Source organism: Orbicella franksi, chromosome 6, assembly GCF_964199315.1.
Source record: "Orbicella franksi chromosome 6, jaOrbFran1.1, whole genome shotgun sequence".
Classification (NCBI taxonomy): Eukaryota; Metazoa; Cnidaria; class Anthozoa; order Scleractinia; family Merulinidae; genus Orbicella; species Orbicella franksi.
This window is the reverse complement of record NC_138150.1, coordinates 24054365-24075539: the sequence shown is the minus strand read 5'-3', so window position 1 is coordinate 24075539 and position 21175 is coordinate 24054365. Positions and strand designations below refer to the sequence as shown.

Below are 21175 nucleotides of genomic sequence, written 5' to 3'. Positions count from 1 at the left end.
TTAGGTTTACTTTTTAATGTAGTACTGCTGGCTAGAGTATCAACTTACTGCACATTCAGATTGTGATTGTAGGTGCAAGATCGTAGTGAAGCGCGCGGTTGTTTCTCTTGGTTACAAAATGGCTCATCCTGTGGTTGAACCTCCTAAATATGTCACTGCCTCGCGTGTGAAAGAAGTTCTAAAATATGAGGATCTCATTCCCGTTCTTGAAGAGGCTTTGGTAAATTTTTCCGCTCGCGAGGGCGGTGGAGTTGTTCAGCCCGTGCGCACAGCCGTGCAAATGGAAGATCGCGGGTAAATAAGCTTAATTATAAGCTTACATACAAATTGTAAATTGCTAAGAACATGTGATAATAATTACTGTTGAAATTGGCGAGTTATCTGCGAGATTCCTAAAAAAACTTGTGTTGGGGTTGTCTTGCTCTATACAGAGGCGGATCCAGGGGAGGGGTTGATGGGTGTGCACCCCCTCCCCCCTTCCTCCTGTTTGAGCAGTATTTCTTTGTTGTTATTTGTTTGACTCATCATAAAAATAATGTAACAAAATAGTTTCATATGTAGTTTGTCTGACTTCCACCGACTGACTGATTATCAAGTTAGGAAAAGAAAATACATATATTTTCACATCTTCATTATCATTTTTGGTTTTCTGTTTGCCAGAAGGGAAACTCCAGATTTGATATCATGCCTTTGTAAACATCTTTCAAGAGTCAGGAATGCTGGAAAACATGTTTTAGAGGGTTAAATTACTGCAAAAATTTTGACCTTGACCCCCCCCACCCCAACTATCTGCCCACGCCTTCAAAATTTGCCATCCACACCAGCGGCGCCAAAAGTTATTAAGGTTTTACAACCCCTGATCCACCGCTGCTATGCAAAGGTTCCCTGTCAGTTGAAACGACATCTCCTGCCGGGTGACCTACAGGCATCTGAACTTTCACATGGTCAATTTAAAACTTTAATTCTCCCCCCCCCCCCCCCCCCTTCACCCTCTCAGCCTCCCAGGAATTTGATATTTCTGCCTGGTCAAAATCCCATCTTCTGAGTTAACATTGGTGCATTAAAATTATAGCTCCACCATATGCATAGGGTCATATAATTATTAGGTGACAACATTTTCCTACCCTCAGGAGGGACAGACTGAGAAGGGAGTGATTAATAGGGAAAAAATTTCCTTTATTTGGCAAAACAATGTTAACATACTTTGATGTGGAAAATTTGATTTTCACATTCCCCACTACCTGTCTTGCATGTGATATCAAATTGCTCTCCTTAAAATTATACAGTCAATAACGTCAACCTGGCAAACATCCAATACAGCATCTATATCACATAGGAGGAGCTTCAGAACCCTCTGATATGTATAGTAAGGTATACAATAGCCCAACTGGCAGTGTCGACAGCTAATGACCAATTCTCTCTATGAGATGCAGCCCTGGGAGAGGGGGGGGGGGGAGGGGTACTTCCTTATATGGACTATATAGGTATGTGCAGCCCCAAAGGGTGTGGTTTTTCAGCCATTTTGGTCATAAATAGGGTATTGATTTTGGCCATTTTGGTTTGAAACGGGGTATGGTTTTAGCACTCTGGTCTTGAACTAAGTATGTTTTTTAGAATTAGAAGAAGCTACTTTTTCATCATTATCAATAAGACCATTAACGAAAGCCCTTCACAAATTATGCTTAGAGCAACTGTGCCAGCCGCAATGGCCATAAATAGTGTATCAAATTTCTGGTCAGGTCATCAATAGGGTAAGGAAAATTGGAGATTTTGGTCATAAATAAGGTAAGGGTTTTGGGAAGCAGGCAACTCAACCCCACCCAATTTTTCTGGGAGTGCCCCTCCCAGGGATGTACGTGCAAGGAATCATGGTAGTTGTATTTATCAAAACAAATATCCAGTTCAAGATGATCATTCATTCATTCATTCGTTTATGAATACAACTACCATGATTCCCTGCAGGTGCATCTCATCTATAGTGGGAAATTGGGCCATTTGGTGCGACTCAACCTGATAACTGCTTATTTTGTTCTATATCTGTAGATTTCTTCTTGTCATGCCAGCATATTCAGCAAAGGACAGTGCTCTTGCTGTCAAACTGGTCACAGGCTTTCCAGAAAATGAGAAACAGGGCCTCCCTTCATTCATTGCCAATGTTATGGTCCTTGACCCTAGAAATGGTTTGCCACAAGCAGTAAGTTAAAACTTAGAGGTCTTTTTTCTGTGTTTACATAGCCTCATCTAAACACTTGGGGGGAAACACTTATGGGGGGGGGGGGGGGGAGGTAGAGGGGTGGTTGAGAGAATTCTTGAAAGTTATGTACACCCAAGATTCGTATTAACTATCTTCCCCCCACGTGTTAAGATGAGGCTCTTTTGCTCTAGTCATCAGACAAGTCTTGGTGCACAAATGAATGTTAAATACATATCAATCAAAAATATGTATGGGTTATTGACCAAGTGTGAGGTCAAGATGGCTGGATATTGTCCAAGTTCTTTTTTTGCGTCTTTATGGACCTCGACTCTGTGTTGGTCCATAAACTCACAAAAAGAGAACGAGGCCAATATCCAGTCATCTTGACTGAACAAGCTTAGTCAATAAAGGATTTATTATATGGCTTTCCGGGAAATTTTTCTCGTGGGACACGGCGGGTAGTCCTGAGCGGGCAAGATAGCTCCATCTTGCCTGCTCATGGAGCTAGCCTTATAATAAATATTAATATTACGTATGGATTTGCGTATTTTTTATTTCAATCTTTGTTTTGCAGATCAAACTCATTTTGAGCTATATCCCTGAAACTCATGAATATCAGACTCATTTTGATATGAAACGTGGATCATTTTAGAATTCCCAGTGTGTAGTTGAGAAACCTGTAAGAGTCCTTTTCAACTCTTTGTGCTTTTAATTATGTATTGATTTTCATTCATTGAATTTGAATTAAAGATTGTGGATGGTATTGTAATCACAGACATGCGGACTGCAGCTGCCTCGGCAGTTGCAACCAAGGTGAGCAGAGAGACAGATTTGAATTATGGCTTCACTTATGTCAAACCAATAGTTGCTACATAGTTTTATTTTACTGTGATTAATATTTTAAATGGGAACAAACTTTTAGTTGTCTTTTTATCTCAGTACCTTGCCCCTGAGGATGCAAGAGTGTTGTGTATCCTGGGATCTGGTGCTCAGGCAAGAAGTCATGTCCAGGCACTTCAGCATGTGAGACCTTTCACTGAGGTATGTGAAGTGACTGCATAATCCGTATGAAAGATCAAGAGTACATTTGAGCCTGGTGGACCAACAATCTGGCATATATCTCTGGTTTCCATGGCATTAGAGGACGAGTATTTCTACTCAGTCCCCATGGATGGAAGTGGAGGTACAGTGGCCTCATGGTTAATGTGTTCGTCTCCAGTGTGAGGCGTCCGGGTTTGAACTCTGGCCGAATACATTGTGTTCTGTTCTTGGGCAAGACACTTAACTCTCACAGTGCCTCACTCCACCCAGGTGTATAAATGGGTACCGGCAAATTTAATGCTGGGGGTAACCCTGCAATGGACTAGCATCCCATCCAGGGGAGAGCAGAAATACTCCTAGTTGCTTTGTGATACTGAAACCAGGGATAAGCTCCAGCCTGATGGGCCACTTGGTTCATATGCAGACTTTACCCACCTACCTATGCCAATTTACTCATCTTCCTGGGTAGGGCAAGGAAATGTGAGGGTTAAGTGTCTTACTCAAGGACACAACACAATGATCTCAGCCAAGGCTTGATCCTGGAGCGCTTGTCCAGAGTCCAGTACACCAACCATAAGGTCTTCATGTCTGCTTATGAGGCCACCAGCAATGGTGTTATCAACTGACCATGGTCTCACTAAAATAAACCTCCTTTATTTTAAGGTCAGGATATGGAGTAGAACCTTTGCCAATGCACAAAAGCTGGCTAATGAGGTTGGTGCAAAAGCTTGTGCAACAGTCGAAGAGGCAGCATCAGGTGCTGATGTTATAGTGACTGTAACGTTAGCAACAAGTCCGATTCTATGTGGAAAGTGGGTCAAGTCTGGTGCCTTAATAAACTGTAAGTGATCGTTATTTACATTCAGGCACTTTATTTGGAACTAAGCTTTATATATTTATATGCAGTTAAATGCAATTTATTTAAGTTAGCAACAAAGAAGAGCTAGCATTCGTCAGGCAGTTAGCGGTTCTTTGATGTTAGCGCAGGCGCAGTGTGCCCCATCATATTAGAGTGATCGAGCAAAGCATAGTTAAGCCGTTTTTCAGTAGAACTCTTACAGGTAGCTATTTGGCCTTGTTTTTATCTGCATCTCCCTCTCCATCCACTTTTCCACTGTTGGTTCAGTGTAGCAGGTGCTTGAATGGATAACTGTATGTGGGGATTTCTGGCTGTGATTGTGGGGATTGCCACCCTTGGGAGCATGTTTGCTCTCTAGGGACTGGCTGATCACAGTGGAGGGCCCCCGGAGATCCCGGGCACCCACCTTCCATACAGCTTGATTCAGTTATTAACAGAAATAAAATAATTTTCTTTCCGAGTCGAGGCATGTTACATGCTTCTTTGAGCCATAGTGAATGAAACTTTTTTTAAGTGGTGACTTATTATGTGTTGGACCCACCTTAAGGTAATCATCATTGTGATCATTTTGTTGAAGGTGTCTCTCCTTCGAGTTGTTACTGTATGAAAACTGAAATTTAATTATTGAAATCATCTTACAAAATAAGGTGATCTATGACCACATGTGTTTGCATCTAGGAATTTAATACTTGTTTCCTTGTGCAGGGCCTGGGAAACCTAAGTAAAGTGATGGCCTTCTAACTTCAGGATAGCAATCTGTTAAGTTTTTCCATTAACAATAGTTTAAATGTTAAATTTGTTAGCTGTTGGTGCACCTCGGCCAACATGGAGGGAGTTAGATGATGAGGTAATGCACAACAGTTTTATAGTGGCAGACAGTAGTGAAGCAGCTATGAAGGAAGCTGGAGATGTGATTCTTTCCAAGGTCAGTCTGTTCAAATTACTGTTAAGAAACTCTAAGGTGTAGTAGCATAATAGTTGACATGTTAGACTTCCTCCAAACTGAGGGGTCTGGCTGTGGATCTAGGCTCTGGTATGTAGAAGTCTGTTGTATTGTTCACACAAGACACCAAACTCTTACAGTACCTTCCAGTCCTCACCCAGGAAAATAAATGGCTACTTGCCTAGTAAATTAATGAGGTAACTTGCAAGTGGACCTATATGTATCTATACGTGAATGGGGTGTAGCTAGCCTGCATATCATGCTTTGGCCCTGCAATGCACTTGTTTTGCAGGCTAGGGTGTAGCTATTCAGTAAGAAGAGAGCAGAGTTAAGTCCTGGCACGATTTAAAGCCACTTCCTAAATCAGAATAGGCTTTACTTATGGAAATAAGGACTCCAACTAAGTTGTGAATAGAGTTCATTTGAACATTGTAATAAAATTGTACAAGAGATTGCTTGTCATTCTGAAGTTTTCAATATTTTGTTGTGTAACAAGGCAACAGTGTCTGGAGAGATTGGTGATGTGATTTCAGGAAAACTGGCTGTTCCCAAAGGAAAAACAATCATCTTCAAATCTCTAGGTAAGCTGGAGTTCAAGAATCTTGTAACCCTGAGCTTCATAGTCTGATCCAGTACTGCAATCAGTTTATCTTAAATGAGGCGAGCCATGAAGTGAGGAAATCATGCTTAGTCTGTTTTAATATCCTAGGACATTTTCTTACTAGACAAAATCTTTGCCTAAATCAGCAGCTAAATCAACCCTCAGCTCATTGCCTTGCTTTGCATGTGATTTCAAATAATGATGTCTTTAGGTAGAGAATCTTTATTGTTATTAATTAAATCTGTACCACAGTTGCCACAGTACTTAGCGAAGAACTGTTAGTACAGTGTTACTATAATAGTGCCTGTGCTAAACAGGGTTTACTTGCTAGGGTGTGGTTTTCGTCGTAATTTAATGGTAAACCAGCTGCCCCTTGGTAATTTAAAATAGTGAAATCATCATGATCCCTTGGATTAGCTTAGAACTGTAAGATTTGTATGTCACAGACTATTTAATGTTGTTTTTGTTGTCTTAATAGGCATGGCTGTGGAAGATGTTGTATCTGCTAAGTTGGTGTTGAGCAAGCTCAAAGAAGGCGGAGCACCTCTCAATGCACTATAGCCTGTGATTATGGTTTCTTTTTAGGGTGGGGAGAAAATGTCATCAGTGCTTATTCAATTAATTTTAGCAACAACAACAAAAGACATTATTTTGTTTACCCTCAGGAAGTGATTAAGCCCCCCCCCCCGGGGGGGGGAACCCTATAAAGTTATATGGGGAGGCTCTGCCCAGAGGTCTAACCCCTTACTTTTTTTATACCAATTTGGCAGAAAAGGCACCGTTTTTGTATACCTTGAAATAATTAGAGAAATGTACCCCTTTCACATACTCTCATAACTGGCCTGGCCCGTATTATGATTAAAGCGCCAAGAAAGGAAGGAAGTTTTCATGTACTACCTAATAAATTAAATGGTACTTCCATAAGGTGTGTCTGTTCGAAATATTTTAATTAAAGTCTCATTAAAATGACTAAATGACAGATCGCACTACCCCTTCATAGACCTAAACCTGTGAATTCCCCACCCTTTGATATACCTGAAAAAGGTACCCCCTTCGGGTGGAGCCTCACTGTATAGACCATTATAGGGAGTACCCTCCCCTCGGGAATTAAGCACAAGTGCTAATGGGACTAAGCATAAAGATATTAGAAACAAATATGTCCAGTTTAACATGAAATGGTTAAAAGTTCCAACTGGCAGGAGGCGAACAAGTTATCTATTAACAAACATAGCCGAGGAATGGAACTTGGGTCTATTAAGAAACAGTTCTACCTTTTGGTTAGAACAGCACTTGTATCCGCGATCTCTGGATTACAAGTTTGTACGCTTTCTCCGACGAAAAGTTAATATAACTTAAAGACGAAGTCTTTAAAAAATACAGAAATGAAGATTAATATAACATTTGATGATATTACAGAATTGTGTAAATCTCATTGACCAAGCACGAAGTTCATCCGAGTCTTGAACAGTACGAACTCAGTGCAGCGACTAAAGCTGATATTCTCCGAGTATCGTTCCGAGCAAGTTTCGATTATGGTTTGGAAAAATCCGACGGACCGGAATCAATTGCACATTCCTGATTGAGAGCCAACGTGGGGTTTACTCACGTTTAACGTGTTCAACGAAAACAACAAAAAAAGGAAAGGTGGGCGAAAAAAAAAAATTGTTTATGTGTAAGTTAATTCTAAGGAAAGTATAAAGTCATAAAACTACAAGGAAACCGCGCGGGATCCTTCGGGATAGAGTCTGGTCCAGTACTTGGATTAATTAGACCGGCAATAGAGCAGTCCGATTGGTTGGTTTAAGCTGTTGGCTTTCTGAACTGACTTGGTTTTGTAATAAAAAAGCGTTAGTAAACTGTAGATAAGGACCGGAGTATTTGAAATCAAAATTACAAAATAGGAACCTTTGTTTCTCTTCAGTCTCTTTATAATCAGCTCGTTCGTCGTGGCTAGTTTGGCCTCCGAGCAGGCTCACGTTGGAGCACAAGCGCGTGCGGCGTATTGTTTGATGTGTGAGTCGTTGTGCGCTTAACGTAACAGACACCTTTGAACAGGGAGCCCGTTAGGTCGAATGTTTCACATTTGCATAGACCCGTGATATCCCACTTGTGATGATTGTGTATATTAGTCTGTCCAGACTCTATTTTGTCTTAGGTTCGTCGACATCGCGAGCAAAAGCATTAATCGCAGGGGATTTGAAAAGTCGAAAAAGGCCGAGCGCAAAAAATACATCGTAGCAAAAAAAAAAAAAAAGGTCTGTGGACAGATTGTGTTGGGCAATGTGCCGGTGATGTTGGCTAGCAGGTTGACACTTGTATGATGGTAGGGTGACGGTGGTAATTTTGGTCATTAAGGCTCGTTTATAGGGCCTGTGTGTGTATAGTTAGGGGGTGTAACGGGTTCTTTCTCGGTCCGCCCGCCCCCCTCCCACGAGCTGTGGAGCTGCTCCACTTGCGAAAGTCTCAGTAATGGCCGACAAAGTAGCGCCTGTGCTTCATTTCCCTAGCTGGTGAAGTATGAAAACATTTATGAAGTATTGGTAAGGTATTGACAACTTTCCAGGCTTTTAATGCAGTTACATGATTTTACAACTCCGATGTGGGCTTCTTTCGCTACCTAATATATACTCAAAAATTGAAAGAACAAGAAGCCCATCTGTTATGTCTTTGCTATAAAACTACTTGTTGGTCAGTATCCGCGCTACCTTCAATGACTGTGATTACTAAGAGAACAAGGTTAGAGTCTAAATGCAGCTTAATATTCAGATCGTCTTGGGCATAACAAGTGTTTAGTTCTCGATGACATCTGATTCCTCGGGGTCACTGACGAAGCCTTCACCCGAACCGAAGTATTCTGGTTCAGACTTGCAGTAGTCAATCTTCCAGTTTCTATCCCTGTGGTAGAGAAGTCGATGCAATTTATTTAGCTCTAAACTGCATTCTAACCTTAATGTAATATCAATCGATATCAATTTACTAGAACTGAAGCTATCGTGCAAGCCATGAGCTAAATATTTCATCCAAAAAATATCTACATGGAAAACTGAAAATCACTTAATTAGTCTGCATACGAGCCAAGTGGCCCATCAGGCCGGAGCTTATCCTGGTTTCTGTAACATGAAGCAACTAAGAGTATCTCTGCTCTCTCGTGAATTGAATGCTAGTCCATCGCAGGGTTACCCCAGCATTGAGTTTGCCGGTACCTAGTTATACACTTGGGTGGAGAGAGGCACTGTGAAAGTAAAGTGTCTTCCCCAAGAGCACAACGCAATGTCCCCGGCCATGGCTCCAACCCGGACCGCTCGATTCGGAGACGAGCGCACTAACCATGAGGTCACGGCACCTCCCTAACTTAATATGCCATCTTGTGGGCTCATAGACTGGTAGTTGGTCTCAATAGCACAGGTACAGCCGTGGAGGAGCGCGTATTTTTTTAATGACATTTGGAAAACTTCATTTGTCAAATAGACCTTATTTGCAAAAGTTGCAACTCGGAAGGGTTGCATGGTTCTGGGACCCTCCTCTGGGTAGGCCCTAGCCGGCAAGGCATCATAAACATAGTTACCCTTTCCCGACGATGAAGTAGCTGTTAATGCCAGTGATATAAAACCGCTTGTCGCGATCCACTTTGTAGTCGAAGTCGCCTTTAAGCAGACGCGAATGGTGGCAATCCACGTGGTCAAACTCTTCGTCGTTGCAGCATTTGAAAGTAAAGCGTCGATCTCCGTGCCCGCTAAAAAAATCGCTGCTGACACCTACGCGTGAAAACAAGAAGAAAAGAAGAATGGTTAAGTAAGGGCCATTATCTGCAACCTCAGTCAGTTTCTCTTATTCCCACCGCTCTCTTTCACGCGCTCTGCGGCGCGGGAGTTTTAGTTTTTACTGCAACAATAACATTACATTACAATACAAAAATTACCTGCACTAGTTGGGAGTTCGAAAGACTGGGAACGAAGTCTGAGCACGTCAATGTTTGCGCATCTTGAAAAGGTTAGCCTAAACTTTTCACGTTTGTCGTTTACAGTTCTTGTTAACCATCCTTGTTCCTTTATGGCTTATTTATTTTTTATTTTTTTTATCTCTATGGCGTTTTTCTATCTCAGTAAACTACTATTTGTGGGTTTCCTTCAATTGTAAGGTAATTTTGTACGCCGCCAAAAGAACTCAAAATACAGTGACTGAGTTCCTTTATTAGAGGATAATAATAAACCCAACAAAGTTCATTGTTGATTAAACAACAAACCAATAGAAACGCTTTGATTGTTCACGCACGTTTTATGAGTGTAAAATAAAGGACTGCACATCTTTGTTTGCGCATTTGATGTTTGCCGAGCTTCATAACCATACAGTGCCCTCTAGATCTGGGCAGGTGCGAGTCTAGGTTGTTCCAGTCGTTCGGTTGGCAGTTAAGGAGCCGCGTGAAAAATTCACGGCGTTGGTGCGGAGAAAAATACGCGAACAGGCGCTGAAAACTTTGGAAGTTGTGAGAAAGTACCTTAGATTGAAAGATCTGTTCCATCTAACACAATAATGGGTGAAAACGGTTCTCTATGTTTCAAAGAAACAGGAAAAACCCGTGCTGTGTGTTAATCTTACTCTCGCTTATGCTTTTAGCCCGTTCCAGGATCTCGGTCAGTGGGCAGGACGATGGAAAAAGCGGGCGCGCGACAAGCGGGGTCTGGGACTGACCAAGAGCCTGGAACAGACTATTATGGTTTAGTATATTCTCAGCTCCGACTATTGCATTTCTAGCTCTCTGATTGGCTCAAAAACTCCGACTATGAGCCATTAGTCGGAGTTTTACCTTATATGGAAAACAGTGCGCCAAGTTTAAAAATTTTCCGCTCTGTAAAATTGTTGAAATAAAAATCGGCGGCAAAAACCCGATTAAGAATATACTAAAACAATTATTCCATTCGACCTTGTTGGATATGAAGTGATCATAACCAACTCGCGCTACGCGCTCGTTGGTTATTTATCACTTCATATCCAACGCGGTTTCATGGAATAATTGTTAATTATTATGCTTTACCAGGAGCCCATCACTAGGAGCGTACAACTACCCCATATTCCTGTCACGGCGTTTTCACAGACCGATGTATTTTTAGTTTGAATTTGCGGCGAATTCAGACCCCCGCAGGAACCTCAGTGATCAATCACAAGCACGGACTTTACTTTTAATTATTCTGTTGACATAAACATGTCCACCTCAGGCCGCCATTTTTTTCCTTGCCGATGCACGCTCATATAGACCGGAAATGACCTATTTGGAGAGAAAAGAAGCCTAAAAATAGACAGGTCTGTAAAAATACGGAGACAGAGGCTTAGTATGGCAGTTGCACGCTCTTCGTGATATGCCTCTGGCTTCACACTGCGCGTCGCGCCAAAAGGATGTCTGGGAACTAAGGCGGGGCTGTTACCTGCAATGAAACCGTGATTGGGGCAGTTGAAGAAGATGCCCTTTTTCGGATCGTTGACGTATCCATGGTCCCAGTGACAGTGACCTCTGGAAGTGGAAGCCTCATTGTAACCGCAGCCGAATTCCCAAATACGGTCATGCTGGCAATCTCTGAAAACACTCTTTATAGAGATGATAGTGCTGCCTGAAAATCAACATCGCATAGTATCATATCACAGAAACGGAGTAATGACACCGAAAATGTAACGAGCTACATAACTCTTTCACTAAACACTATTCGCTTGGTAAAGTAATGGCAAACAAACAGTGTGAAATTCAGCCTGTTTCACACACTTGTACGCAAACACAAACAGAAAGAATGGATTCTTTTTGTCATTTCCTTGCTCTTGTTTGACCTGTAAGTGGAAGTAAAACCACTGAGCATAAACGCGGAACACTATCTCTGAAAAGTACAATGAAAACCCGCGTGTAACTGAAGAACCTAGTGGTTTAAGAACCTGCTGGCAGAAATTTACAACTCAATTCTGATACCTAAAATATAAGAACCTGTTTAGCTAAGCAAGATCAAGCACTTCAGGTTCTTCCATATGTGTGGGTTGCAGTTAAATTATGATAAACATTTTAACCAAAGACTGTGATTTGAGCTTACGATTCAGTTTATCATCATAGTATAACAGCTGTTGTTATTTTAGGGCAACGGGCATTGTTTCTGTTGCTTGCTCGATTTAGTGTTCTCCCAAACGTATTGAACCATTCATGTGACCTCTCTCCTCTGCGAAGGCTCGAACGTTCGTTTTTCAGTGTAGTTGCATAGCCTGCACTTATAATTAGCCCTGCGACTGCACTCACATCGCTCAGCGGATTCTCTCCACCCGAAGAAAAACCCTTTGAGCGACTCTTTGAGCCTATGTGGGGGAGAAAGTCACGTGGCAGCTTGCGAAAGCTGCTCCCTGACCTAAAGTAGGCACAATCCTTCAAAAACCTTCAAGTTTTCTCAAATCTATTCAGGGATTGATCAATTAATTTTTCATGCTGTCTCTTTAATTTTCACTTCTGGTATATCTGTAGTGCCACCATTTTTAGTTTCATTATTTTCACGAACACGAAAAAGTCGTTCAACATTGGGCCTATTGCAACACGAATAGTTCTGTCTTACCTCTAGGACACTCAAAAAACATATGCCCCTGCCAGTCATTGGCCCACTCCCCATCAGTTGGAGGTCTGGACGTAGAACAGGGCTGTTCATCAGGCGTGGGTGGAGTTGGAGTAGGTTTTGGTTTCTGTGTCGGATATGGTTTGTTACGTCGGTATCTCGACCGCCTGTACCTGTACCTTTTTCTGCCTGCTCTGTACCTATAGCGCCATTTGGGATCATTCACGGTCTCTTCTTTCTTCTCGTCCTCAGGGGCATCAGCCACGTCAGATTCTATGTCAGGAAGTAAAGATTCGCCTTCTTGGCGCTTTTCAGTGTCAGCCTCTTTGCCGAACACATAGGCGAGCCCCAAGACCACTGCCAGTGTTATTAGAGTATTCCCACGGATCATTGTTTCCTGGAAAACAAGTATGGGCACAAGATAATAAAACATTACAGTAAATAACTACCGCATTTATTCGAATAAGCGCCCAACCTCGAATTAGCGCCCATTTCGAATAGGCGCCCGTCCTAGGGGAAGTAAAAGTTACTAAGCCTCCAGCCTCGAATAAGCGCCCACCTCAACCCCATCCCCTTCCCCTCCCTCTCAAACTGGAATAAGCGCCCACCCCCACCCTACCCCCGCTTATTGACTTGAGTGACAATGAGATTGAAATTGAACTTGAATAAGTACTAATATGAGACTTCCCGAAGACGGAGTTTTTGTCAGAGTATAGACCCTTTTCAGAAATGGCTGCCAATTTAAAACTCTTTTGTATGTATTTAGATTAGCCTCAATAAACTCGTTTGGGAGTAAAAATTCTTTTGAATTATCAACTCAAGAACGAGGTTAGTCAGGCTAATTTTAATACTTACAATAGAATTTATAATTTGCAGCCATTTATGAAAAGGATCTATTTTACAGAAACCTTGCTTTGTTACATCTTCGCGTTTTGTTATCACCATTTAAATGAACATACTACACGTGCTGAAAATGGTAAAAATTTAATTAGCGCCCAGCCTCGAATAAGCGCCCACTTTCAAGGTCCAAAAATTTAATAAACTCCCAGGGAGATTAATCGAATAAATTCAGTATTTACACTATTATATTTCTGTATGACCCTGTATGTCCCTTTAATCGTCTCAAATTTTCAGTTAGCCAATCAGAATCACCGAACTGATATTCTGAATGTTTGACCGAATTTGTGTATGGTGGTAAATAGTTTATTACACCTATTAGGTACGTTTCAGTAGGAAATCAGACTTGTTTGGACTCGCCATAGGTATTTTAGCTTATCTACGTTTCGCCAAAATACTAACCACGGCTCGACCAAACTCGAAAGCAAAAAGCATTTGTAGACGATCCTTTGAATTCTCATGTTTCCTGTGGCTGTGTACACAGTCAAGACTGAAAGCAACTTTTTGAAATTTAGTCAAAACTATGTAAGTTCTGAAAAACTGAATGAGTACGGAACTCGTGCACTGTGTGGATAAGGCAGTGCTTGCGCCAACGGATGGCATCATTCATTACGGATGAGGTCACTCTTGGCTCCTTGATCTGACTTAGCTTACAGTATTTCAATTAGACGGATATAGAGCGTTTTCACTCACTTGTCTAGCTACCAGCCATGTAAATTTATTGGAACAAAACAAAGTGTTTACAAAAAAAAATTTCAACTCCCTCTGGATTGAGACTAGTGATTTCACGCGGTCATTTTTTCCCTCGAAGTTTTCTTTCGCGTCTCGCACGACAGACTAAGCGAAAGAGGGACTACTCGTGGTCTACTCAGGATTGGTTTGGGCCTGCGTAGCTGGCGGTTTATTAGTTGGTTGGGACATAGGACCGTATAGAGCGTAATCCGCGAAAACGAGCGGCGAAGCCGCGAGTGTCCCACCAGGCTCCTAGCGGCATCGCCGCTCAACGCCGCTTGAGTCAGGGTTTGGGACACCAACATGGCCGCCGTTTATTGTTCTGCCATGGCTGCTGTGACGTCATGAGAAAACCCTCTGTACTTCGAAAAATTCTACTAGGTTCTTCGTCGATCATTTTATGGAGGAGTTCTGTCGCCAAGAATGTCCCAAATCATAAACTAGCTATAACAGAACGGTATGATTAATGCAATTGCGTCTGGATACTATAAAAACAATCAAATGGATATTTGCAGATGTCAAGTTCCATTAGTTATATTAGCGTGGACTGACGGTAAAGTAATTTCCAGAACTGTCATGCCGCAGCAAACAAGCCAAGCACTGATCAATTAAAACGCATAGCAACCTAGTAACTTTGAACGCTTGCATATTTTGCATTCCGCCGATGCTCCGAAGCTACTTTTTTTTACCAGTCTTCGATGTTAAAAATGTCTTTCTTCTTGTATCATTTTAGCTCGTTTATAAAAGAAACGTAAAGGACCCGAGAAGGTTTTACCGTACGCAGCATTAAAACTATCATCCGAAATCATTTCAGCTTTGGCCGACTGATGTGGGATCACGGCACTTTCAATTGCATGGAAAAAGAGTTCATACCTTATTATAATCGTTGCATTTACTTGTTATATTGTAGGAAAATTCCGGCGTAAAAATGGAGCTGAAGTTTAATGAAGTATGAAACACCTCTAGACAACCGGAAATTAACAGCTAAAGTGTCTTCGAGAATACTTCACGAGTCTCCGCCGTACAAAGTTAAAATGTTAAAAGTAAACACTCCCACAAAATAGTTTAGGAATTAAATCTTAAACTGACAGCAGCAAAACTTGAAATTGTAACGCAATACTTTTCTTCATAAACCAATAGAATACAAGGCACCTGATTATAGGAAAGCTATTTTTTCTGCAAAATAATACCCTAGTTCTATCGAGTTCTTTTTGACTTCTTTTTCTCCTTTGGAATTTGTTTACATTGCATTTAAATCTTCTTCCCTTTAAAGTTGACACTTTGGTCTCTAAACAAGGCTGCTTGAATTTGTTAAAGAAGCGTTGCAGTTTAATACTTTTCCTTACAGTCTGCAAGTGAAAAAATTGTGTAAAATAAATGATTTTTTGGTAAACATATTCCTACCCTATTCATCCATATCATTTACCTTAAAGTCAATTTTAATCGCTCGATTTACAGAAGAATGTGTATCGGCAATACGTTTGCTCTGAATTCCTAGTAATGCTGAATAAAAAAATTTATGTGAAAAAATTTGTCGGAATCCAAAGAGCTACACTTCTAATTAAAGTGTCTTAGCGCATTATACAAACTATACCTGTGAATTGCGCCACTCCTTCAACAGTTCAGCTTAACGAAGCAACTCTCTGTGCTACAGCCAGGCTGCACAACTTAATTACCTTGGACTGACTTACTGAAAAACGGTCAGAAGTGAGTGATCGTACCTTTGAGAGATGGACGCAAACGGTGACAATGTACTATACCAGTTGCTGATCGACTCGGCAAGTTCAGTGTGTGGGGACACTACAGTGACTCAAAGTTGCTCGGTACTCCTACAGAATAATTTACATACCTCTGCCAAATGTTGATTCTGAAATGTTTACTTTGCAAACACCAAAAGCTGCATACCGCAAATGTGTATGAGATATATATCTTTCGGCTTTTGTTGGAAAGAGTACATTTAGTTTAACCTTAGTCTTTGCAGGTCTTGCAATACAATGCGAATAGAATTACGTTAATGATTCTTGCCAGACGTCTAATCAAAGTTGTATAGTCAAATTTTGCCGACAAAGGAAGTAGTTAAAATACAAAATAAGTAAGTACTGAATTGTAGCGAAAGGTTATAACCCAAAAATGCTGACAATTTCAATGGAAAATCTCAACGAATTTCATGTGACAGCATCACACATGCAATTACGTGTATATGTGCACAGATACGGACGCGCGTGCGTGGGAGAACTAACATTAATTACAAACGACAATTAAATGTGAGCTCAACCTGTAGTACGTGCGTGCTATTCTCACCCCAAAGTTTCGGCAAGACACGGGGACTCTGGGAACACCTATATCTAGCTACGCTGGCTTCATGGCGCATACCCCAAGTATGAGACCAAAACAGCGACGCAAAATAAAAGTGAGACATGCTTGAGCTTAAAGGCTGGTTAGCACTAGCGACGGAATCGTAATCTTTGTCGGAGTCGTTAAGAGTGGATCTATGACCTGGTGAAAATCGGAGTCATCAGCGGAGTCATAAACTCGACGGCATCGGAGTCGGAAGAATCAGAACGTTTCTATTTCTTTTGTTTCCGTTTACGACTTCATCGCTTCTGATTCACTGGGAGCTAGATTTTCAGAGTCAGAAGCAGAGACGGAAGAACCAACCAATCTCAAGGCCCGAGCATTGTGATTGATTTATTCTTCGGCTTCTGCTTCCGACTCCGAAAATGTAGATCACAACCGACGGGGTCATCAGCGGAATCAGTAAGGACCTTGCGCACATACGACGACGACGGCGAGGAAGACGCCTAGAAAAAAATGTGTTTCTATTTTACTTTAGAATTTCGCATTTATTTAGAACTATCCAGAGTGTCTGTCGGTATTAAAACTTGCCCCTGCTGAATATGCTACGAATGCGTTCAATGCCAAATAGAAATACGAAAAATTAGCCGTTGTAGTTCACGTTCTCCAGACAACGCAGAATTTGGTCATTTCACGTCGCTGTTTTGTAGAGGACGGCAAAGAAAAGTACCAAGAATTATAACGCACGTGCACAGCCATTGTTCTGCTCATGAAACCTTTTGTTTGGTGACGTTCTCGTTGCCGTTGTCGTCGTGTTTTGCGTAAGGTCCCTAGTATTCTACTTCCGACACCCCTGGTTGGATTTTCTCTAGATCGTATCACTGCGCTTCTGTTTACGGCTCCAACTACGAATCTGTCACAGGTAAAAAATCAGCCTTAACTAAGGAGTTTAACTGCCACAGACGGACACCAACATGGCCGCCATTTCATTGTTTTGAGACACCAATATGGCTGCCGTGACGTCATGTGAAAACACTCTATAGTACTGCCAGGAAAATGATACAACTGACTCTTTGAGTTCTTTGTCTTTAATTGATACCTGTAATGCAGCTAAACGATTCTCCCTCACCGAGGAACCAAAACTGGTTTGTGATTCTTACTATTCCCTATAACGAGTCAATATCTAAAATCACTGAAGGTCCCGTCGTAAACCAACCGTATGTGAAAATATTAATTCCCATTTTAAACTGATCTTGTGCTCAGTTGGCTCTACATAGCTGTATAGCTCAAGAGCGCTTTTAGTTAATCGTTCAGTTTTTCTTCCCACATCTCTTCTTGCAAGATTTGACATTCCAGCGACGAGGCCTGAAACCGAGAAGAAAGCAGTGCCGAATGATCTGTATGACACGAGAGGAACACGGGGGAAGCAAGTACAAGGCGTCAATAGGATGTTAAAGTGATCATCGGCTGATTGAAGATATTTTCAAATCTCGTACCAAGTTCCTCATTGAGAATATGAGGCTAGTGCAGTTTATGTTGTTTGTGGCTAGTTTTGGCGTTTAGATAAAGGAAGAATTTTATACAGTTTAGTTAAAAACACTTAACGTGCGTTCCTTTGGGGTGATCTGGATCAGGATCCTGAGTGATCCAAGATCTGTCTGGATCATGGTGCATCAGAGGAACCGATGAATCTACTCTTGTCATGGATTCATTGGTTTCTTTGATGCACCACGATCCAGACAGATCTTCTAGTGGATCACTAATCCTGTTCCAGATCACCCCAAAGTAACGCATCCTTAGTTTAAGTAATAGTTGACTCGGGCTACGCCCTCGACCTAATCTAATTGTTAAATAGAAAAGGGCTACAAATGAATGTTATTGATACCTGCGACAGATCTTGCCGGCTTTTTTAGCGCATTGAACCTTCCAGATATTTCTTCCGCTTACTCGATCATATGAGGCAGAAATTGTGATAACAGAATTTCCTGCAAAAAATTTTCAAAAAAACAATCAGAATTTAAAACCATGAGACAAAGCAACAACAATTCTTTTTTAGATTTCCACAAAATAACTTGGCAAACGCTTCGCCTGTTATGTAAATAACAGTAAAACGTTCCTCCTTGGTATTTCACCATCTTCGTCCTCGTCGTCGTCATCATCACGTTTATTTACTTTAAAGGAGCTACGTGACGGTTCGCGCATATCGAAAAGTTTAGTCTAATTTTTTTTTTAAGTTCATCGTTTGTAATCCGTATTAATCTTTTCCATCTTTGACCGTCCTTGTTTCTTTATGGTTTATTTTTCTCCCTTTGGTGTTTTTCTGGCTTAGTAAACTACTATTTTCAGGTTTCCTTTGATCAATTTATTATTTTGCACGTGGGCAAAAGAACTGAACGAGCTCCTTTAAAAGAAGAATTTATTTACATTTTGATGGTTAACCACTCCTTCGAGTGAATGAGAAAGAGGATCGACTTAACAAGTGGCTAAAAGGATACTTTCTCGTGCTGAGATCGTTGACAAAAATGGATCATGCCCAGCTTCTTCTTTGAGACGTCCTAACAGGGAATCACTTTGTTCAGCTCAAATTTACCAAGTCATGACTTGCTCTGTTGAATGCTCTGTTCATCTTTCAAGATGGCTGTGAAGACCTATCTTTTCAGGGCCGCGTTCGAATGTAACTACCATGCATGAGCCCCTTCAGGTGTACCTCACGAAGGAACTGAGCATTCGTAGCCTACAATGTTTCACGCAACACCATGTAAATACTTTTAAATCATATATCTCATTACCTCCTGGGCAAGCGAATTGAAGAAAGGACCCATCTATGACATTCAGCCATCCGTTGTTGTTGTTATTATTATTGTTGTTGTTATTGTTATTGTTATTGTTGTTATTATTGTTGTTGTTGTTGTTATTGTTATTGTTGTTATTATTGTTGTTGTTGTTATTGTTGTTGTTATTGTTGTTATTATTGTTGTTGTTATTGTTATTATTGTTGTTGTTATTATTATTGTTATTGTTGTTATTGTTGTTATTGTTATTGTTATTGTTGTTGTTATGATTAAAGTTAAACCACAAACGCTTGACTTTTGATTCGCTCTCCTCCTTGCTTGGTGACGTCACTTTGGAAGCCAGTGTGATTGACACCAATCCAACAAAGAAGAGGCATGTGATAACCCAGCGAGCCATGATCTGCGACGGTTTATCTGTAAGAGAAGAACGTTAAATGCCCATCATAGGTGTTTTACAGTGAGGGGACAATTTATGTGAGTACAGTGAAAACTAGATACGGACAGGCTCCGGGCGAGGAGATGAAAAACATTGGCGAGCCGACGTGGGCGAAAAACAAAATTCGGCAAGCGGCACGTCGCGGGATCGAGAGGCTTCCCCGACCCGACCCGCTCGCCTCGATTTCCGATTTATTTTTTTCGCGCTCGTCGTCTCCCTTTGTTCGCCAAATTCTTTTTCGTCCTCGCCGGAAGCCTGTTCGCCGACGGATCTAAAATACAGGTCACGGGTCATTGTTTTACCAATGCTGGAACAACCCTAACCCCTTCCTAATGCTAACCTTAGGCCTAAAGCATATACTACTCCAAGACAACGTTTTAGGCCTAAATACTACACTAAGACAATTTTTAGGCTTTACGGTTAGTATTAGTAAAGGTTTAAGGTTATTCCAGTATTAGTAAAACAATGACCCGCGACCTGTGTTTTAAACCCGCCACATTTGCGGGCTAATTGAAAACGAGCAGCTGCGTCTTTATGATTCCTGGGGTAGTTACATACTCGATAGCAGTGCCTAAATACAGAACGTGCACAAAGACACATACATATATGGTACGCGGTTGCTTAGGAAGACATTTCAACCCTCTTCTTTGCAAGGATACGATATTTGAGGGAATTCTGTTTATTTTCGTCAAGTATCAGGTCTGACTTCAAATTTTCAGTGCGACAATCTTTTTTGGCAAGATAAAGGCCACATAAAGGCTGGTTTTCTCTTACGAATAAGCATAAGCATAAGCCGACATAGGCAGATGCCCTAAGATGCTGATAATTAGCACCTTTTGTTGGGGAAATTTCTAACAAAGGTTCTAATTATCAGCATCTTAGGGCATTTTGGTTTTTAATAGTTTCTGCTGCCTCAAGATGTAGAAGCTTTTCTAGATCTACAACTTAAAGAAACAATCAGAATTAAAGAACTGTGTGTTAGGGAAATTTTAAAGGCGTTGTCCTTCCCGTTTGCTAGATTCAACGTTTTGGCACGCGAAGCGATTATGCTATTGGCAGCAGTTGCTTGATTGAGAGTATTTCTTCACTGTATCCAAGCACCGCTATGAGATTAAAGGGATATGCCGACTTAATTGGGATAATTATTCTCCCCGCATCTTAGCCCCTGAACCGGGTCCCACCATTCCAACTCCGTCCCGATAGCATTGCAAGGGAGAACAAATGGACCTTTCAACCGATGTCACGCCTTTCCGATTTCTTCCTTCAAACAAAAAATATACCAAACCGCTCAATTTATCGTGCCGAGGTTAATAAATATGTGAAGTCTCATTAGAATGCGTTCCGTTGCGTTGTAATGTCCAATAACCACAGTCAAAAAGATGCATTTGTAAGAAGCCTTACGATACGTGCCACTGGCACGAATGGTGAGCTGCTCAGTCGATTGGTGTATCATTTGTAAACTGCGTCTCATTAACACTTGAGAGCGTGTGAAAACGGTTTGCCGATTGGTGCTATTGGCTCCATTGGTACAAATCAATACAAATGGACAAGTAGTCAGTCGATTGGTACACCATTTATAAACTGCATATATTAACACTTGAGAGCTGCGCAGAAACTATTTGTCGATTGGACCATCGGCATAGACGGAAAAAGTAGGCAGCCGATCGGTATACTATTACCGGTCAAGGGCAAACCTGAAATCTAGCATCTTTACTAGGAACATTTTGTCACAAATCGATGTCAATTTTCAAACCGTCCAGATCTCAGATAGTGACATCGTGTACTTTTCTATTGCCTTAAGAAACACATTATA

At 41.3% G+C, this 21175-nt stretch overlaps 2 protein-coding genes across 6 annotated transcripts; one reads left to right on the top strand and one right to left on the bottom strand.

Moving 5' to 3' along the window:
• Nucleotides 1–17: 17 nt before the first annotated feature.
• On the top strand, nucleotides 18–7188 carry LOC145490259 (ketimine reductase mu-crystallin-like). 3 transcript variants are annotated; one of them, XM_081469382.1, is made up of 9 exons: nucleotides 18–294; nucleotides 2044–2194; nucleotides 2945–3007; nucleotides 3134–3235; nucleotides 3899–4076; nucleotides 4898–5019; nucleotides 5534–5618; nucleotides 6117–6173; nucleotides 7055–7188. In XM_081469382.1, exons 1-9 carry the CDS (start codon nucleotides 119–121, stop codon nucleotides 7072–7074), a joined length of 954 nt encoding a protein of 317 aa, XP_081325508.1. In that variant the 5' UTR covers nucleotides 18–118; the 3' UTR covers nucleotides 7075–7188. The 3 variants fall into 3 exon arrangements, with proteins under 3 accessions (XP_081325508.1, XP_081325507.1, XP_081325506.1); XM_081469381.1 differs by having other exon boundaries at nucleotides 6117–6224; nucleotides 7055–7126; XM_081469380.1 differs by lacking the exon at nucleotides 7055–7188 and having other exon boundaries at nucleotides 6117–7048.
• Nucleotides 7053–15750, bottom strand: LOC145490262 (hemagglutinin/amebocyte aggregation factor-like). 3 transcript variants are annotated; one of them, XM_081469385.1, is made up of 5 exons: nucleotides 15434–15750; nucleotides 12214–12607; nucleotides 11059–11241; nucleotides 9204–9393; nucleotides 7053–8533 (listed from the first exon to the last, which is right to left on the bottom strand). In XM_081469385.1, exons 2-5 carry the CDS (start codon nucleotides 12599–12601, stop codon nucleotides 8428–8430), a joined length of 867 nt encoding a protein of 288 aa, XP_081325511.1. In that variant the 5' UTR covers nucleotides 12602–12607; nucleotides 15434–15750; the 3' UTR covers nucleotides 7053–8427. The 3 variants fall into 3 exon arrangements, with proteins under 3 accessions (XP_081325511.1, XP_081325512.1, XP_081325510.1); XM_081469386.1 differs by having other exon boundaries at nucleotides 15561–15750; XM_081469384.1 differs by lacking the exon at nucleotides 15434–15750 and having other exon boundaries at nucleotides 12214–15379.
• Between the last annotated feature and the right edge of the window lie 5425 nt (nucleotides 15751–21175).

Excerpts from the sequence above, each read along its gene's own strand:
- LOC145490259 (XM_081469381.1), top strand. The coding sequence starts at position 119 with ATGGCTCATCCTGTGGTTGAACCTCCTAAATATGTCACTGCCTCGCGT. Across the intron at positions 295-2,043 it reads GTGCAAATGGAAGATCGCGG|ATTTCTTCTTGTCATGCCAG; the intron begins GTAAATAAGCTT and ends CTATATCTGTAG. Across the intron at positions 5,619-6,116 it reads AATCATCTTCAAATCTCTAG|GCATGGCTGTGGAAGATGTT; the intron begins GTAAGCTGGAGT and ends TTGTCTTAATAG.
- LOC145490262 (XM_081469384.1), bottom strand. The coding sequence starts at position 12,643 with ATGTTTTATTATCTTGTGCCCATACTTGTTTTCCAGGAAACAATGATC. Across the intron at positions 11,242-12,213 it reads GTTTTTTGAGTGTCCTAGAG|GCAGCACTATCATCTCTATA; the intron begins GTAAGACAGAAC and ends GTTGATTTTCAG. Across the intron at positions 8,534-9,203 it reads TACTTCATCGTCGGGAAAGG|GGATAGAAACTGGAAGATTG; the intron begins GTAACTATGTTT and ends TCTCTACCACAG.